The following is a 20,290-nucleotide window of genomic DNA, read 5'->3' on the forward strand; positions in this document are numbered from 1 at the left end:
ACCAGGGTGAAAGAAGCTAGCTGAATGAAAGCTAACATCTATAAATTTTAAGTTCTTAAATTCTGCTACTTTTACATATTGATTTTTTAAAAATCATACTACTCAGTTGAAATCCTGGTTTAGCTAATGGGAAAGGAGAGGGAGTACAAGCTGACTTCCTACTATTCCAGGTCCTACAATCTATTTTCTTCCCCCATGTTGCAGGTTGCCAGAAATAAAAAAAATACTCCAAGGGCAATGCCAGTTTCTCTGCTAGTTTACTCTTGCTCATTAGTATTGTTGTTATTATGTGTTTTTTTTCCTATTTCTAGTATCCAAGAAATTCTACACATTTAAAACAGAAAGACACTTCTTATATTTATCAGCCTGTTTTCTATTTGCTATAGGGGTGGTAGAACACTGACTATGGAACTGTCTTTGGAGGGTCAGAAGGTAGTGTATGAGTAATGGCTCTCCTTGGGCTCTTTTATTCCTTGGTATTTGGACAGGTCAGAACTATTCCTTGAAGAAAATGGCTAAAATGCACCTAGACAACAAGAAGCATTTATTTAAATTTTAGCTTGGGTGTAGTTCTTTAAAAAAGTTTATTAACTGGAACAGTCTTACATACCCTTTAGTTCTAATATAATGAAGAACTTAGTGAACTCAACTTGCTGCTAGACTTTTAGAACTAAGAAAACATTTATTAATCACCTAATATGTTCTCAAGCATTATGCAACTAAGGGAATAGAAAGAATCTAAGTTGAATTCTGCTGATACTGCACACTGACTTGTATGATAATAGTAACTGAACAGCATTTCTACATAGTTTACTAGGGGGAAGGGTATATAACACAGAAAAGGTATAATTGGTTAAAAGAGGAAGAAGGTACAGATTTGATATTTTCCTAAAATGTATAAATATATTAAGAAATAACACCTTAAAAAGAAAGGTATAAAGGAGAAGAAAGTTGAGTTTGAATTAAAGAAAATTTATCAGAAAGTTAAAATTCAAGAATATTTTGATAAATATACTAGTCCTTTGATTCTTTAATTATAGCCCTCAAAAATAATAATTAAAATCTATTATAATTCAATTATTTATGATAAATTAACTAGATATAATTCAATATTGGATTATATGAGAATGGAACGGTATTTTTCATGTGATACATGTGGTTTGTTCCCCTTTTATGTCATTGTTATTAGATTCAAATACTGAGTTTCAAATGTAACAAGTAAAACTAAGAAGCTATTAAGTAGCTATTAAAATAATTTATTTATTTATTTTTGAGAGAGAGAGAGAGAATTCTAACATTTATTTTTTAGTTTTCGGCGGACACAACATCTTTGTTTGTATGTGGTGCTGAGGATCCAACCCGGGCCGCACGCATGCCAGGCGAGCGCGCTACCGCTTGAGCCACATCCCCAGCCCTTAAGTAGCTATTAAAGAAGTATTTCTGCAGATTTACTCTACTGTTTAAAGACATGTAAGGTAAAGGCTTGTGGTAAAGAAAATGGTTGTGAAAATTAGTTTCTTAGTTTTACTTGTTACATTTGAAACTCAGTATTTGAATCTAATAACAATGACATAAAAGGGGAACAAACCACATGTATCACATGAAAAATACCGTTCCATTCTCATATAATCCAATATTGAATTATATCTAGTTAAAATTTAGTGAAGTTTTCCTTACTGAAGTAAAGGGTAAAAGAAAAATGAATAAAACAAGTGACCTTTATAAGGCATGTTATGAGGACTACATAATTCTTTGTTAGCCTCAGACTAACTGCTCATACTTACTTTCTCCACATGGCAATGAATGATGGTGCTGATACAAATCCTGTCTTCTCTCCCCCTGCAGCCCTGAACATGGGGGCTTTCCAGTAGAGAGGACAGCCACAGATCTGCAAATAAAAATCAATAAAGAGTAAGGCCAGAGGCTGTGAAGGGATAACATGGTCAAAGAAAAGTATCTGGGACTTTTACCCTTCATGCCACAGTAGACAGAATGGCCTCAGGGTGAACACAACTGAGCCATAGGCAAATGTATCAATGAGGATAGATTCAGAGAGACAGAGAGAGAGGAATTAAAATTAAGAGGAGTACATGCTTAGTGAAGAAAATCAAGCCAATAAACTTTTTCTCCAAGTTCATTATAGTGATATCTCTCCATCCTGATAATAAAGCAGCCAGTCTCCCCACCTGGCACTATTACATCATGTATTTTCTACCTTCTACAAAGAAAAAGAAATTAATGAAAATCATGGATGTATATGTCTTTCAATCCTTGAGCAGAATTTTATCATTTGGGTCACTTGTTGTTAAAACACTCAACTATTTATCTCCTTTCTCCTTTGCCTATACTTAAGTTTCAGGTTCAAGAACCAGAAAATCCTGTGTTGTTCAAGAAACCAGGTATGAAGCAGGTGTGGTGGTGCACACCCATCACCCAGCTACTCAGAAGGCTGAGGCAGGACAATTCCAAGTTCAAGGTCAGGTTAGGAAATTTAGTGACACCCTATCTCAAAATAAAAACTAAAAAAGGGCTGGGAATGAAGTTCAATCCCCAACACTGCCAAGAAAAAAAGAAAACTATATGGTTAAAATCTAAATGGTTATAATTCAAGTAAAAGATAAAAGGTAAAAATCAACATGCTAGAGCTACCACAAGTAACTACATATTATATACATTAATTCACTGAAAGTCTTAAAAGAACTAGGAATGAATATAAAGACTTTCAATACCCTAAAGAGTATTGATTTTTTCCTTAATAAAAGGCTGTTCTTTTCATTAAAAATAAAATACTGGCTTCCTCTAGTAAACAAGAGTTCTTACAAAATTTACCTGCTTTTTCCTTAGAGGGAAATTATTTTCTATAATTAATACTATTTAAAAATTAGGAATAATTAGAAATTATTAATTTAAAAATTTAAATTAATTTAAAAATCAGAAATAATGTCCACATCTTCTTAATTTTGTACATACATAGAAAATATATCCCCAAATCTAGAACTCTTCAAAGTGACATTGTATTAAAAGTTAAAGATATTATTCATATTAATACAGGATCTGTTGAGCTTTCATCATTCTACAAAGGGAAGATTCTTTTTTTGGAGTTAGATTAGATGTGTATCCACCTTAGGTTTAGGTGAAGTTGCTCCTGGTGTGAGGCTTCAGTGCACAGGAGATTCCCATGGAAAGCATGAAGAGTACCTAGTTTAACATTAGTCATCTGAGAGACCACCCAAGGATGCTGCTGGTTCATGGCAGAAATTAGACTAGGAAAAGCAAGATTTAGGCCAGTGAAGGTAAGGACAGGGCAGAAATAAGAGGCTGCTGCCTCCAGGGCCACTAAAGCATGTTCTGCAAGCAGGGTAGAGTTTAAGATTTCCAGAGGTTGAATACCTTATTGAGGTCAGCTTAACAATGATATGGCTTTGTTTATTGTATGATTGCCAAGGTACAAAGCTAACAATTAATATGCTTTGGGTGTGTGAACTGTCAAATCTACCTCCCCTACTCCCTGTCTCTCCTTTTGTGCAGAGTGGGTTGCCAAGGAAATACTCTTAGAGAGTCTTAGTGATGGGCTATTGGCAACTGTTGGGGAAGCTGAAAAAATGGTTCACATTACAGAGATGGGGGAGCTACAAGAACAGAAAGTGCAGGGAGAGACTGGAAATGGCTTGCCAAAGGTCTTGAAACTTCCCCTTCTGGAGTCATTCATGAATTTTTCGGAATTGGAAGGGTCAGGACTCTTAGAGCTCAAACTTGGGAAATAGTCACCAACCTTAGCTTATACACTTCAGGGACTGGGTGTTTATGTTTATCACCTCCTATGGGACAAGTTCCTCTATTAACAACTTTCATTCCCTTGAACTGAGGGTTTTTTCCCAGATTTCTGATAAAATGCATGTGTCAGCTCATGAATAGTGAGTGAATCACTAAGACATTAACACATAAACTTACTATGATCCAAAGGCAAACCCCTAAGAGAAAAGATTCACAATGAAAATGTTTTGAAGGAGACTGGAAAAGGTCAGCCTTTTCTAATAGTGGGGAACCCTGAGTACACTAGTGTTACAACATGAAGGTATCAGGCCCTTGGAGAAAATGCCAAGAGGGAAAAAAGGAGAACAGTGAATGTCAAGGGTTGTGGACATTACATTTTGACTATTTAAGAAATGCATGGGGAGCTGGGGTTGTGGCTTAGTGGCACAGTGCTTGCCTAGCATGTGTGAGACACTGGGTTAGATTCTCAGCACTGCATATAAATAAACAACATAAAGTTCATTGACAACTAAAAATAATATTAAAAAAAAAGAAACGTATGGCTGGTCTACATCTACTTAAAAATCAAAGAATTAAGATAGAGGGAACCAGTGGATCAATAAACTAAAAAGTAAGTGATATTAATTTGAAGGTGACAAAATAGAACTATTAATAACACAAGATAGAACGTTTTAAACAAAGGAAGAAAGTGACTGATAAGTGGGAACAAACAGGGAGATATAGAAAATGGATTTAGGAAACTTATGTTTAGAGTAAGTGAGAGTCAGAATATGGAAATCAAAGTCACTTGAGCAAAGAAAACTTGACTAACACCTACAATTTGATCCAAGAACAGCACAACATCAAGAACTGAAATCTAAGGTGGTGCATGCCTGTAATCCCAGTGACTTGGGAGGCTGAGGCAGGAAGATCACAAGTTCACAGAGACCCTGTCTCAAAATAAAAAATAAAAAAAGACCGGGATATAGCTCAATGGTAGTACTCCCCTGGGTTCAATACCCATTCCCAAAACAAAAAAGAACAAAACAAAACAAAAACTTGAAAGCAAGGCTGTCAAGCGATATAAACAGGAGACGATTACCCAATATTTGTAATGTTCATTCAACATTTTAAATTGTCTCATGCCTATTATTCATTAGATCCTCATATGATCTCATGCAGAAGAGGGCAGGCAGATTTATCCCATTTTGCAGCAGAAGAAATTCAGGTACAGAGTGGCTGCTTTACAGGTCACAGGCACAAATAGGTCAAGATAGTGCTACATCAGTAAAAAGAGAGGGGCTGGAGAGCTTTACATGGTTCAAAAGAGTTTTACTTTTTTTTTCCCCTCTCGACTTTCTGCTAGAGGATAAAACTATGTAATGAATCCTCTGGCCTAGTCTCTGACAAATGCTTTTCTATCTGTTGCTCAGTTTTTGTTCTACACTGCTTTCATCCCTCTTTGGTTCATTCTCTATCTCTTCTCCATCTCACTTAATGCTGTGGGAAAAAGTACAAAAAATACATACATACTGAACCAGACATGACAGTAAGCTCTCTAGGGATGACTGAGGTCTAAGATCAAGAGGGTAAAACTGCACTAACATACACAGATTTCATGAACACAATTTTCTTTGCACTTAAAAAACAGATCCCAAACTTTACAGCTACACTTAAATGCCACTACAATTAGGTTGCAAACTCAAGCTCATCTTTCAAATAGCTTTAAAAACTATATGAAACCATAAACACATTCATTTACTGCTCTGATGATCTGTTCCTTCCTTGCCTCTTAAAGGCTGCCTCTCTTCTCCCTTTTTCTACATCAACCTACTGAAAGTTCATGGGCAGCAAGTGCTGGAGATAGAGTTCACTGTCTCCTGGCACAAGAGACACATATAAAAGATGGTTAAAGATAAGGATGACTAGTATGTGCTAACAGATTGACAGCTGAGTAAAAGCTGGATTAAATAAAAACAGAATAGCTGGAAGACATAATTAAATCAATTTTAAAATAAACAGTTTTAAGGCGAAAGAGACAAAAATCTAATAAAATGAGCTGATACAGCAATCAATAAAACACAAATCAATATACTTTTTTTTTAAAAAAAATATTTATTTATTTATTTATTTTTCGGTGGACACAACATCTTTGTTTGTATGTGGTGCTCAGGATCGAACCCGGGCCGCACGCATGCCAGGCGAGCGCGCTACCACTTGAGCCACATCCCCAGCCCCAAATCAATATACTTTTAACAACTTTTGAGGTCATTATATACATGGCTTCATTTTTATATGCAATGTTAGTTTTAACTTTCTAAAGGTATGGGCAGTTTACTTTGCTATCTGAACTGACAATTAAGGTTAAAAGGAATGAACACAAAGGCTTGGCACCCATGAATAGAATTTAGGGCCATCATCAAGTACAACTCAGGCAATTTAATCAGTCATATCTCTTCCTTGACTACTATCATGGAGTTTCTGGCTTTCTGCCTTCCTTTCACTCAATCTGTGGCATGCTAGGGAACCATGGTATAAGGCATGGCTACTATACTATAGGGGTGACAGGGCCAGACCAGGAGTATGTGGAAGCACAGGGAGAGCAGGGCTCTTCAACAGAGGTTAGGAATATTCAGAGGTTCAGGGTTAACCCAGCAGACTCTCTATGCAAGACAGGATGGGCTGCAGGTCTATGAAAGAGAAGCACTAATAACCTGGATGGGCTGTCCAGACATAATGACCCTGCTCCACACCAGGGAACTACTATGTCTTAATCTGGACAAGTTTTCCTTATCTGCCTATACTAAGCATTCTATGAAACCTTCCATCTCTTTCACACAAATTGTTCCCATTCTAGAAATACCTATTTGGCATTTATATAGTTGACATGTGATAAAAGAAAAATTCTGAGATGTTGTAAATTCTATTGCAAAGACCAATGAATGAAGGGGAAGAGATAAGGGAGCTTGGTTTACATTTAACCTTTCTTACTAATCTCAACCAATCCAGAAGCAACAAATACTTCTCCAGAAGCAACAAATCCAGAAGCAAAAAACCCATCTGATAGCTTTTCTGGCTTCTTATTATCCCACCCCTCTTATCTAAAGCTTATTTAGGTTACAGTGCTTTCCTTTTCCAATGTTTATAGAAATTCCTTCTAGCTCTGACCTGGTGAACATTTTCTAACTGCTATCTCACCCACCTGCTGGTAGTTGCTCAAACTTGTCCCAGGACCTGGTTTCTGGCTAACATCTATAATGGCTCAATAAATTCTTTTATGTGGGAGATCCCCTGATCTCAAGAGTTTTGGTTTAATACATGTTACCTCCAAAATGCAGATTGCACTCATCTTTTCTAACTTTTATATTTTTGATTTAGATCCATAGTTCCAGGCTATTCAGAGAATTTACTGTCTTGGTTTTGTCACCTAATATAGGAAAGAGAACTTGTAATTTATTTGGATGACAACCGAATGGGGGCTAGCTAATGTTTGTGTATGTTCAGAAAATAAGACTTATGGAAGCAGTATCACGCCAGAAGTTAAAAGGATTTGTCTCCTGACAAAAACTAGTTCTGTGACTTCAGTACTTGTGGTACTGCAATTTCCTCATAAGTAAAACCCTGTGGAAACAGGTAAGTTCTTACTTTTGGAATGAGGGAGTTTGTTGATCTAAGGGATCCAAAATCAAGTTCTAAGAGGGGGGAAGTGGCAAAGAAAGAGATAATAAAAGAAAGAATTCTTTTAAAATCTCTGTTCACAAACTATTTAGCAGCAACAGAAATGCTCTGTGAGGTCAGAGTTAGGCAAAGGGCAGGGCATTATAATATATAACGTCTACGCCATTTTGTTTTGCACCATCCTATTCGAGATTAGCTTTACTTTGCAAAATTGTCCCTCGTAAAGTTACTCTTTGTTCTTCTCTTTGCTCAACACTGTAAGTCTAAAGAAAACCCCCTTTCAATAGCTGAGATATTACTACTTACAGTCAACTACTGCAGAAAAAGAGGACAAAGAGAAAAGAAGCTGGTCCCCAGACTTCCCAAACATTAATTTTTCTTTAGTTTGTCAGAACCTAGAACACCTAGTATTCAAATAACATCAAAGTGTGGGCCAAGGACTTACTAATCCTATTAATTAAAAGGATAATATTTAATTTGCAGGAAAATAATGTATTTATCTAAAAGTTTATAGGGATTGGCCCAGGAGACAGAAGTTATTTGTAATCACAATATTCCAAACAAAGAGAAAGGATAAGATCCCCTGAATGAAAAAGATGATTACTGAATGATTAAGCATGAAGACTTCTTGTCCCTTTTCCCGTTACTTTACTTTCCTCTTCATTAAAAGCCCTCTGTACCCCTGAATTTCCTAAGATGGAGTTTTCAGGATGATGGCCTTGCCATCTTCTTAGAATAGGCCCTTGAATAAATCTGATTTCCTTCTCACTAACTCTCATCTCCAATGATTGGCTTCTGCACAGTCTGAAAGTGGACTTGTGTTCAGTATCAACATGAACAGAATTAGGGATTTCTTTAAAACGGCAGAATGTAAGCCATGTCTTCAAAGTGGGTATTGTGGAGGATGGTAGGAATGGAAACCCATCTTGGAAGGGAGAGCTACATGAGTCCAAATGTAGAGTTGTGACTGTGAGTGGATGATAGGGTCAGGTTCATGCAGGAAACAGCATCAGGTAATTTTAATTTTGGAAAGGATCTCTGGAGACTGAGTATGGAGGCCCTAGATTACTAAGAGAAGGGTTTTATCCTGAAGAGCAACACTTTTCAAACTTTAACATCTCTCCTGAAAGCTGGGGAACCATTCTAATTAGAAGTCTGCATGGAGTCATGGGCACACTCACTTGATCTCCTACTTGCCTCCATACAATCCTCAGCCTCTTGAAGCATAGCCTAGAACCACTGCTAAAATCTGAGGTATGATATGACTTTCGAATATACATGAGTGATAAAAATAAAACCAAACCAAGCAAAGTACTGCCACAGAGGGTAAGAATCCTGAATATTCCTGAGCTGAGTAATGGCATTATCAACTATAATCTGATAGTCATGTTCAATATTATTCTAGGAGGAGTGCAGCCACAGTAGTCCTACATTAGGGGGCTAAAATATTAAATTAGAAGCAGTTGGATATATTGGAAAAAAATAAAGACTTGCTTCCTGGTATCACATTCATTTATTTCTGGATAAAATGTTAGTGTTGAGATGGCCTAGTGGCTCCTTATCTAGCTTCAGGGTAGAGTAAGGTCAATAGCTGAAAACAAAAAAGAAATTCCTATCCAACATAAGGAAAATGTTTCCAATAAACATAGTTCTTTAATATGGAACAAGCTACTGGCAAGGTAGTGAGCTTCTAGTAACTGAAAGCATTCAAGAAGAGAATGTATTTATGAGTTAATGGTGTCTTAGAAGGAATTCCTACATTCAGTGGGAAGTTGAACTGGAATACTACTAAAATTTCTTTCATACTTTGAGTTCCATGAAGTAGGACTATAGCTAGAGATCTAATAGTATCAAATAACGTTTTTTCAACATGGAAAAAAAAAAATCCTCTGCATGCAAAACAGCAAAGAGGCAGTAAGGAGAACACTGGGACTGCAAGAGAAAAGGGAATTATTAATCATTTAGTAATTGTTATTACCTTTGCAATTTTTCCCATTTCATGAATGTCTGCTTTCTGATCTTCAATATCCATGAAAGCAGTTTCAATTCTGCTTAAAATCTGTTCATGGTTAATGCAGGTATCTGGGAGTCCTTCGGGAAAGTAGAACCGTGGAATGTTTATGGACGACGGTGCATTCACAACATTGTTCACAGCAGGAACAGGGGAGAGAGGTTGAGGGCTAACTGGAAAAGTGGTTGGAGTTGGAAGTGGTGTTCCTGGTTTCTTTTCTGGTTTATTTTGAATCTGGAAGAAAAATGTGATTATAAGACACAAAAATTCTAAACTGTATATATTTCCTGAGAATCCTCACCAGTAATAGGAAGTAGTATATAAATACAAGAAACCACAATTACTCACTTTACTTGAGGGTAGTAGGCATATCTCTAGGAAGATTTAAATAAATGAATACATTATTTATTTATCAATACTTGAGTTTATATAGATTTATATTTTAAAAATTCTATAGGACATTTTCCCATCAATCATTTGGCAGATATTTCAAAATAATCAAAGAGCAGTATTAGTTGATAGAGTAAGGACTTTGAGGTGTACTATTAATCTGCTGAAACTAGATTAGTATTTTTAAAAAATTTTTTTAGGGGCTGGGGATGTGGCTCAAGCGGTAGCGCACTCGCCTGGCATTCGTGCGGCCCAGGTTCAATCTTCAGCACCACATACAAACAAAGATGTGTCCGCGGAAAACTAAAAAATAAATATTAAAATTCTCTCTCTCTAAAAAAATTTTTTTAATTGTAGACGGACACAATACATTTATTTATTTTTTAAATTTTCATTTTATTTATTTATTTTTATGTGGTGCTGAGGATTGAACTCAGTGCATCACACATACAAGGCAAGCGCTCTACCACTGAGCTACAGCCCTAGCCCAGTAAATTCTTTTTGAAGATTGTTTTTAGACTTTCTGTTCTTAGTCTTTCCTCTCCTTCAATCGGCAGAAATGACAAGTTCTTTTTAAATACACAGATCTAAAATGCACTTGGGGTAGGGGGCTACTTTTACTTTCTTTTCTAGTTAACTTTGTTGAGGAAGAATCACTATCAAGCCCTGATGCTAAGAAAAACTTTTGTTATGAAAGTCAAAGCACTTTAGTTATGGTTGATTTACTTAATACCAAGGGGCATGCCATTTTACCCAAGATACTTATTTATCTCATTTTTGGTATATTCTTAATATGCAAGTTCTGTGGTCATTAATTTCATTACAACCAGACTCCCTTTACAGTTAAGTAACTCATTTATAGTTTATATCCTTCTTTTCTCCAAACCGAATTTGATGTGGTATACCATAAAGTGATATTAGAAAAGACAGTGAAAAGGTGTGCGGGGGGTGGGGAGGAGCAATTGGGAGATGGAGATAACTCAAGATTGAGGGAAAAGGGACGGAAGGAGTACACCATTGTTCAGGTAGGAGTTTGTTTCTGAGTTCTGAGAGTCCTCACAGAAAAAGCAAAAAACAGATTCTATGAAGACTCTCAGAGTTTTAATTTCCACTCTTAATTAATAACCCAATCATTTATGCTCATAAGCATGGCACTATATGAGATGCTACATAAAGTATGAAAGACAGAATGGCTATTGACTGGCTAAGTTTATTTTAAATTCACTGATCACAAAGTATTGCTCTAATGTTCTCCTTCCTTAAATTAGCCTAATGCTACCCCTGAAGTCTGAACAACAATCCTACAATAAGCAATAGGCAAGGAAGAAACAGCACAGAGGGAAAGGATGCCAATGAAGAACTGAACAGAAAACAGTGATGGTTTACTGTGTCCTCAGGAAAGTTACTTAACCTTTTAAAATTTCAGTAATAAAACAGAAATTATAATCCCTACACCTTGGAAGACTGTTGTGAGGACTGAAGGAAATTAAAGAATGTAACGTGAGTAAAAGATTCAAAACAGTGCTGGGCACAGATCTGTCCTCATGGAAGAAAATGAGTGACAAAGCCAAAAGGTGGGGGTTCTCAAAAGATTATGTATAATTTGGCATAATTTTTAGATTCAATCATAAATAATCATTTCCATTCGTAAAGCAATTTAAAGTTTTCAAACCAGTTTGGATTAAACACACTGATTCTATTACTATTCTAAGTAAACATTTCTCTCTGCTTAATGCTGAATCTGCATATACAGATTCATGAGTCAATCGTAGTAGAAAATATTCTTAAAATTCTAAAATAAGGCACAACTCTTTCTTTAAAGCTTTAACTCGGTCACTTGTCTCTTGTCATTTCCTTCCCATTATTTTAAGCAGAAAGAGGTTTGAGAGACTACATGTGTTCAATCATAAAAATTCTTTGTTTCCCTAAAACGTTTGTTTTCCATGGTATGATATCCAGGGTAGTTATGAATAATTTCAGGGCAATTATAGCCATAAGATTTAAGACCAGTGGTGCCAGTGGGGGAGAAGGTTTGGAGCAAAATCTCCAATGTTAACTCTATACTTTTTTTTTTTTTATTGTTGGTTGTTCAAAACATTACATAGTTCTTGATATATCATCTTTCACACTTTGCTTCAAGTGGGTTATGAACTCCCATTTTTACCCCATATACAGATTGCAGAATCACATCAATTACACATCCATTGATTTACATATTGCCATACTAGTGACTGTCGTGTTCTGCTACTTTTCCTATCCTCTACTATCCCCCCTCCCCTCCCCTCCCCTCCCCTCTTCTCTCTCTACCCCCTCTACTGACCTTCATTTCTCCCCCTTGTATTATTTTTCCCTTTCCCCTCATTTCCTCTTGTATGTTCTTTTGTATAACCCTGAGGGTCTCCTTCCATTTCCATGCAATTTCCCTTTCCCTCCCACCTCTCATCTCTGTTTAATGTTAATCTTCTTCTCATGCTCTTCGTCCCTACTCTGTTCTTAGTTACTCTCCTTATATCAAAGAAGACATTTGGCATTTGTTTTTTAGGGATTGGCTAGCTTCACTTAGCATAATCTGCTCTAGTGCCATCCATTTCCCTGCAAATTCTATGATTTTGTCATTTTTTAATGCAGTTAACTCTATACTTTTGCTCTGACAAAGTAAGTGACATTCAGCACAAACACTGGTTATCTGTCAAAGCTTTTATTTTAATGGGAAAATACTTGATTATATACTGCATATATTTTGCAATTCATTGTGTATTTCTTAACACAGAGCAATTCACTGATAGGCAAGAATTTATTAATTCACTGGTTAATTTCATATTTAATAAAACTGATCAAGTTCTGTGGTCATTAAAAAGGAAATGATGTAAATAAAATGCATTTATTTTGAACTTTTGGGTATATCAATTTATTTTCCATTGAGTTCAATAGGATACACATAATTTAAACCTTAAAGTAGTGTAATAAAACTGATACTTTATAAACATTATACAATAAAAACTAGTAGAACAAATTTTGCCAGATTTACTGGTAAATTAGACAACTGCTCATATTGAATAAAGCTTTTCAGTCAATATAGGAGCAACATTAAAAAAATAAGCTGGATAAAGAATTTTAATTTTCTACCTTAGCATTTCCTTATAAACGTAGTATTATTTAAATATTCATTCTAAATAGTGTTCTAACACTATTATATCACTGGAGGATTTCTAATATTTATCTGGTTTTGACCTACAAAGGGGGAAAATGGAATTCACATAGTTCACCCAAGTAATTTGAAATTATTCTGGGCCAGAATAACAATGAAACTATGGTTTCTGGATGGAATTTGGATGGCCAGTATTTGAGTAGCCCTTGATTTGTATTGTACGCAACGTTAGGCAACTTGTGTGGTAAGACACTGGCCCAAAGGTAGTAATCAAGAAAGCAGAAACTCTGCAAAGAAGTTATCACAGGCAGAAATCACTCAGTCTCACTGCTTGTTGAGAGAAATCACCTTTTCACAATCTAGAAGCCATCCTTCATTATTATCTACCTACACAGTGTATTACACATGTACACAATTGTTTATATATAAAAATACTTCTGCCTTTAAAAATATTACCAGGATCAATACTTTAAAAAAAACAAACAAAAAATCAAACATTCATTACTGATCCAAGTGTGTTAAACACAGTCTACTGATTCAAAGTGCAAATAAGGCTTCTAACACCAATTCTATCAAAGATTCCTACTAAAGATACTAGTATTTTTCTGGCTAAATTATAAATTATTTGTTAAGTTGTATTTTATTGTCTCTAAAACTGGATTCTCTCTCTACATGAGAAAAATGTGAGTACTGTATTCCAGATCCAGAAGGTCTATTTTTAAACCTGTTGGAATCCCTCTACAAATAGCTTTCTGCAAATAGCTGAATAGAGGACACAGATTAATTCCTTGATTTAATATCAAGATACAAGTGAGTTATAAAATTATTTTTGAGTTAGTTCAATGGGTGGTTTTATTAGTAATAAAAATATCTTAAAAGAAACACCCAAGTTTCAAACCTGTGTCTGCTGAAATGACTTCAGCCGCTTCTTAAACCTTGATGGGAGAACAAAATCACAGCCCCTTGCCAGGAAAGCTAACTCTCCCCTTAAATCCGGGTCCCTTCGTAAAGATGTTTCCTTGATCATCATCTTTGAAAAATGAACGATTACTTCGCAATTGTCCAGCACACTTCTGAAGATAGTCAAATTTAATAAGCTGTCAATCTTGTCAGGTAGAAAGGTATTTTTTTTCTTCTCGTCTCCCAAAGAAATTAAATTCAAGCATTATGCTCTCCCAGCCTCCAGGGACTACAATTCATGCTTGTCCTGACATGTAGCTGATTCCCAAATACAACCTGAGGTTTCAAATACCTGCTCATAATTTTCAAATGAAAAACACAGGCTGCAAAGGGCCTCCTGCTCCTTGTAGGTAGCTTTATGTCAAATTGACCTGCACATATTGAGAATACAGAGCCTTCTGGGAAAGGAAGCACCCACTACTCCAAGTACCAAAGTTAGAAACATTACAGCTGGACCTAAAAATAGCAACTTCTCAGATAATGCTAACTTCTTAAACTCAAGAGTATGTGAGGTGTCAATCCACATAAAGCAGTTTCTCCTAAAACGAGAGAGAGAGAGAGAGAGAGAGAGAGAGAGAGAGAGAGAATATGTAGAATATTTTTGGCTTTTGCAACTTAATATTTTGTGAAAAAAGAATAGGCCTCTCATCAAAATGTAGAGAAAGAAATATTTATCCTTAAAGATTTGTAAAAAAAAATTGTTGGTCTCAGATTTAAAAAAAAATTAAAGCAGAAGACTTATCATCAAACCTACTTTTTTTGGGGAAATGATTTTGGATATATTTTGAAAATTTACTGTTAAAAGTATTATTTAAGAGAGTGGAACAACATAAGAAAGAAGTTTTTGATATATATGAGTTAATGAAATCTAGCTGAAATAGGTTTAAAAAGATACCAAATAGTAATTACATGGAATGTCCTGAATTTATGAGACTTTCTCTTTTGAGGAGCTAAAGGAATCATCTCAGATTTTAAAAATACCTATTCCATGATTTTCTCATATATTAAATACTGGATTTATTATTTACAAGTAAATTATCACTTGTTTTAATCATTTGTTTTAAATTTCAATACTTATTTTTAGTCAATCTTTTTAAAGTATTTTAATCAATACTTATTTTTAATCAAATCAGTATTATATTCTAGTTCTAGAAAATATAAAATGAGTATCACAGAAAACAGAAACAAAAAGTAGCTTACAACCTTCTTTTACTATCTAATTTAGTGGTCATTAAATAATTTGGTTTTCCACTGTTTCCTACAATGTTAAGTCAGCTTTTCCCCACTCATTTCAAGATATTCTGACATTGGGTTTATATGTCTAAACTTGTGGTTTAAAAAGTCTTTTTCTTTAACTGTGGAATCTTCAGCTTGTACAAAATCTTACCTGAAAGCTTTCAGGTACTAGTAGATTGAAAAAAGATTATCATTGAAAACCACTGGTTCTATGCTTTGACCTGGCCCTTCCTTAGTTTCTATTTCTCTCACTGTTAACATTTTACATGTTAACTTTTAAAGACAGATCGCTTTTCCATATTTTTTTCCTTCTATTCCTGCCTAGTGAACTTTTCTTCTTTCATTATTATTTCTCCAAATTAAAACAACAGCAAAAAATCTAGGTCTTTAGACATGACTACTGCTTATTCAATTAAACCAAATGTTATTGTATTTATTCCTTCCTCTTCTTTCCCTAACCAACCCATGGCTTCAGAGGAATGAATTTTCATTCTCCTCCTGAGAATATTCTCTTTCCTCAAATGCACATTCTGATCATCTTTCAAAATCCAACTCAAATTCTACCTTCTTTTAATAAAGGCTTCCCTGATTGTTTAGGTCCCTTTAATTATAATTAAATTCTTTAATTATAATTCTTTAATTATAATTCTTAATTATATATATATATATACACATGCAGTACTTAATCAAAAATATAGAATATCCTTTAAATGAGCTTCATTTAAGTCTCAAGATTAGACAAAGTTTTCTGTTTTTTTCTGTAAAGACAAAATAATTAATTCCCACAATACACTGATGCACGTTGATGGTTCACTTTTCGTTATGCCCCTGTTTTTCTAATCTTAGTAGTTAAGTTGCATATTTAGAGTCAGTTGTGTCTGTCTCCAATCTGTTTATGTTGGTTGTATTTTTATAGTAAAAATTCAATTCAAAAGGCTGGAGATGTAGCACAGTGGTACTGCTTGCATACTGTGCCAAGGCCCTGGGGGGTTTGGTCCTCAGTAAAAAAAAAAAAAAAAAAAAAAAAAAAAAAATCAATTCAATTACATAAAGAAAGTGTAGAAAAAAAAGAATAGTTTCCAAACTATATTTTTTAAAAAACTCAAAGTAAATAGTTAAAACTTTTTTTGTTATAAAATTATGTGAGTGTAGGATAAAAGAAAAAATCCAAAGGTATCTATGTTCAAACTGTTTCACTACTGTTTTAAGTTCTTTCTCCAGTTAAGAGACTAAAATTGGATATCAGTCAACAAATATATCATGAGTGTGATTTATTAAAAAAGATGTCATAGAACTCAGTTTCTTTGAGACTTTCTCAAAGAAAAGCCTTGGCCCTGTTAGTGATGTATGAATAAATTAATGATGTGAATTAAAAATTTTACAGCATACATAATGCTTAGATAGTTTTGCAGTAGATAGTTTAGGATTCCCTAATGATTATAAGACACAATTATATTTAGGTAAAAGAACTTCTATTTGTAATATTTTATAATTTGATAATTATTTTCCAATGGTATTCAAAACTATGAGTGAAGTTCAAGTTATTAGTCATTCACTCATATTCAGGCATTTTTGTGATCATTTATTAAGTGCCAGACACTTGTCTAGGTGTAAGGATAGAAAAATAATAAAGAAGTAATTTCTTTTTTTTCTCACTGTACTTCTAGTATATCAGAAGGGTACGTCTAATTTATAAAAGGAAACTGGCTATTCTAGAAAAACTTAGAAATGCTAAGTCAAAAGCATTGTTCACACAAAAACTTACACATGAACATTTATCAGATTATTCATAATAGCCCCCAAATGGAAACACCCAAATAAAAATAATTTATTATTACATGAATAAACAAAAGGAAAGGATGAACACAACATGGAACTACAAACAATGGAATATTTTTTGAACCATAAAAAGGAATAGTGCCCTGGTGTATGGCACAATATGGAAAACCTTAAAAACATTACATTGTATGAAAAAAGACAGTTGCAAAAGGTCACATATTGCATGATTCCAATTACATGAAATGTAAGAATTAGCAAATCAATAGAGATAGGAAGTACCTTATGGTTGCAAAGGGCTAGGAGTAGGGGGTAATGGGGACTGATTATGAATATGGGTTTCTTTTGGTGGTACTGCAAATATTCCAGAATTAGTGCTTATGGTTTCACAATCTTATTGGATATACTAAATACTATTAAATTGTGTACTTAATAGGAAACATTTTTAAAAATATTTTTTAGCTGTTGATGGACCTTTATTTCATTTATTTATATGTGGTGCTGAGAATTTAAACCAGTGCCTCATACATGCTAGGCAAGTGCTCTTCCACTGAGCTACAACTCCAGCCCTAGGGCAAATTTTATACTAAGTAAATAACATCTCAATTAAAAGTCCTCTCATCTTATAGTTCTAACTGGCTGAACAGTTAAAAAGGTAATAATCTGGAATCACAGACTTTATTTAAAATATCATTTTATGCAGGCTTTAAGAGAAGAAATTGACTACAAACTAATTAATTGATTACTCTAATTTTTAATTTTTTGAAAATCTAAGATAGGGTCTCACTAAGTTGTTGAGGATCTCCCTAGTTTGCCTAGGCTGGCCTTGACTTGATGCAATCCTCCTGTCTCGGTCTCCTAAATCACTGGGATTACAGACATGTGCCACCAAGCCTGGCTCCAGTTGGTTACTCTTAATTTTTTTTTTTTTTTTGGTAACAGGGATTGAACTCAGGAGCATTTGATCACTGAGCCACATCCTCAGCACTTTTTTTTTTTTTTTTTTAAATTTTGAGGTCCTAAATTTTTTAGGACCTCACTAAGTTGCTGAGGCTGGCTTTGAATTTGCGATCCTCCTGCCCCAGCCTCCCAAGATGCTGGTATTATAGGCCTGAGCCATCATGCCTAACAAATTATTCTTAAAATTCAATATTCTACTCCTTTATGCTTTAACTTGGTGTTTTTTTAATCGTTTAATTCATGGCTTGTTCTGTTATAAATGTTATTTAACTCTTAAATAATGAAATGCTGAGGTGGGGGAAAGGGGCCACATGGTGATGGTTATCTGTAGTCTTTGTTCTTAGCCTGTCTTCTAGCCTTTACCTTCACTGATTGCAGCAAAATAGGAAGGCATATGCATTATAGAGGAATGCATATGCCTTCCTATTTGTCTTGTTTCAACTGCCTCCAAATGATAGAACACATTCCATGACAAATAACAGACCCCCATCTAATATTTTTGCCTTTTAGTCTTCCAAATAGTTGGGGTACATATACTTCTAGAATCTAAGGAAGCAAAAGAGAATGAAGAGCCTAAAATTATTAGGTATCGTAAATCTTAAGATTCCTAGAATTTCTAGTTTTCTGGATATCTCCATCCTTGTTAGTCTGATTTCCTTCCTCCCTTTTTCCTTGAGAAATTACTTCAGTTGGAGATTGCTCATTACAGAGTTAAGAAATCAATTTTGGATTTACAAATAAAATAAATTTCACAGCAAGTTGGAAAGGACAAAGGGGTTTCTACTTCACTGACATGTTAAAGGCCAGGGGGGAATGAATATGAATGAGAATGATTTCTCAGTAATTTTGGGTAAGAACTGAATTCATAGATATCAAAACAGAAGGCTGAATTGATGGTCAAGATATCCTGGTAATAACGAGTGATATGCTTGAAATACAACAGCTGATGGAGCTAGGACTCTTGGGTGCAAAGCACTTCTCAGGGTAAACACCTCAACCATGGTCTCGGAAATTAGATCCATGAGGATAGCTGACAAAACTGTCAGATCTAGTCTTGAGTAGTTACTGCTTGGTTGTAACCTAGGAAAAATGGCAGAACTCTTGATTTAAAGGTCTGAATCTGACTCTCAGTTTTATGAAGTCAGGAAACTGCAAGGTATGGCCTAATCAAGCTTGTGAAGTAATCATTTTACTCAGATAATTTCTGAAGATGGTCATATTAGGAAAAGCCTAGTTTTAGGGGTTCAATCCTGGTGGAGATAGTGGGATTTCCCTGGGTATCTTAGAAAAAGTACTTTATTTTTTCTTCTTACAAAAGGATGATGTTGTTTTATAAGGAAAAATCTAAACACTACAGAAACATTACAAATAAGTCCCTTTAAAAGTGACAATTATTAACAATATCTATTGAGCACCCACTAAGTGCTAGTCACTACTGGTCTAGGTTTCTAGGATATAGTGGTGAACTAAACATAAATTATGTATTAACTATAAATGATCTTTACCACCCTACTGAAACAGGTCCAAATGAAGTCTATACTTATCAATACGTTGACAATAGTTTTACTTCTTAATCTTAAGAAATCTTTTCTTTAAAAATATTTAGATTTTAATTGGACTTTTTACTAATCTTAAAATGCGTTCTTAGTTGAAAGCTATCAGTTTAACTAGACTTGAATATTATTGTTTTTACAAAAAGAAATCTTAATTTACTTTAAATCCTTTCTTGAAGAATCTGGCCTCTCCCCATCCATTGTTTGATTATAGAAATAGAAGTTTTTACCTGTCTTTGTTTTTACTAAAATTAAATAAAATAAATGATTTTAAGGGTAATTAGGGTTTATTATTTTAACCTATGATTAATTATTAGTATGATATTGCCCCAAAAGTTTAAAAATAGATTAAAAAATGATAGTAATACCATCTGTGGATGGAAATAAAACAGAATTAAGGTATCCTTTATTATGTGAATTATCAAATTAGCATAGACTCTTAGTGTTTTTGTTTTTCTAAAATTATTCCATTATTCTATATGTCAAACATGTCCTCAGAATTCATTCATTTCGGGCTGGGGATGTGGCTCAAGCGGTAGCGCACTCGCCTGGCATGCGTGCGGCCCGGGTTTGATCCTCAGCACCACATACAAACAAAGATGTTGTGTCTGCCGATAACTAAAAAATAAATATTAAAAAAAAAAAGAATTCATTCATTTGTAATTATGAAACCCCTCTGGACTTCAGTCACATCACCTTTTCTACGAACTGTTCTCTTATTCTTGTTTGACTTATTTGCAGGCCCATCTGTATGTCTTAGCTAGTCTAGAACCTATACGGTTGTGTACTGTCACATGGAGGCTTTGTTAAAAAAAAAAAAAAAGC

General features: G+C 34.6%; 1 protein-coding gene across 1 annotated transcript in view; it reads right to left on the minus strand.

The window, feature by feature from the left end:
• The window catches only part of Ppp2r3a (protein phosphatase 2 regulatory subunit B''alpha), a 170,222-nt gene that overhangs the window by 85,679 nt on the left and 64,253 nt on the right, over nt 1–20,290 (minus strand). The window contains exons 4-5 of the mRNA XM_048794539.1: nt 9,410–9,676; nt 1,785–1,888 (exon numbers count right to left, since the gene is read on the minus strand). Of these exons, the coding sequence (XP_048650496.1) occupies nt 1,785–1,888; nt 9,410–9,676 (371 nt within the window). The remainder of the gene's footprint in view (nt 1–1,784; nt 1,889–9,409; nt 9,677–20,290) is intronic.

The sequence above is a fragment of the Marmota marmota genome, unplaced genomic scaffold (genome assembly GCF_001458135.2).
Source record: "Marmota marmota marmota unplaced genomic scaffold, marMar, whole genome shotgun sequence".
In the NCBI taxonomy this organism is placed as follows: domain Eukaryota; kingdom Metazoa; phylum Chordata; class Mammalia; order Rodentia; family Sciuridae; genus Marmota; species Marmota marmota.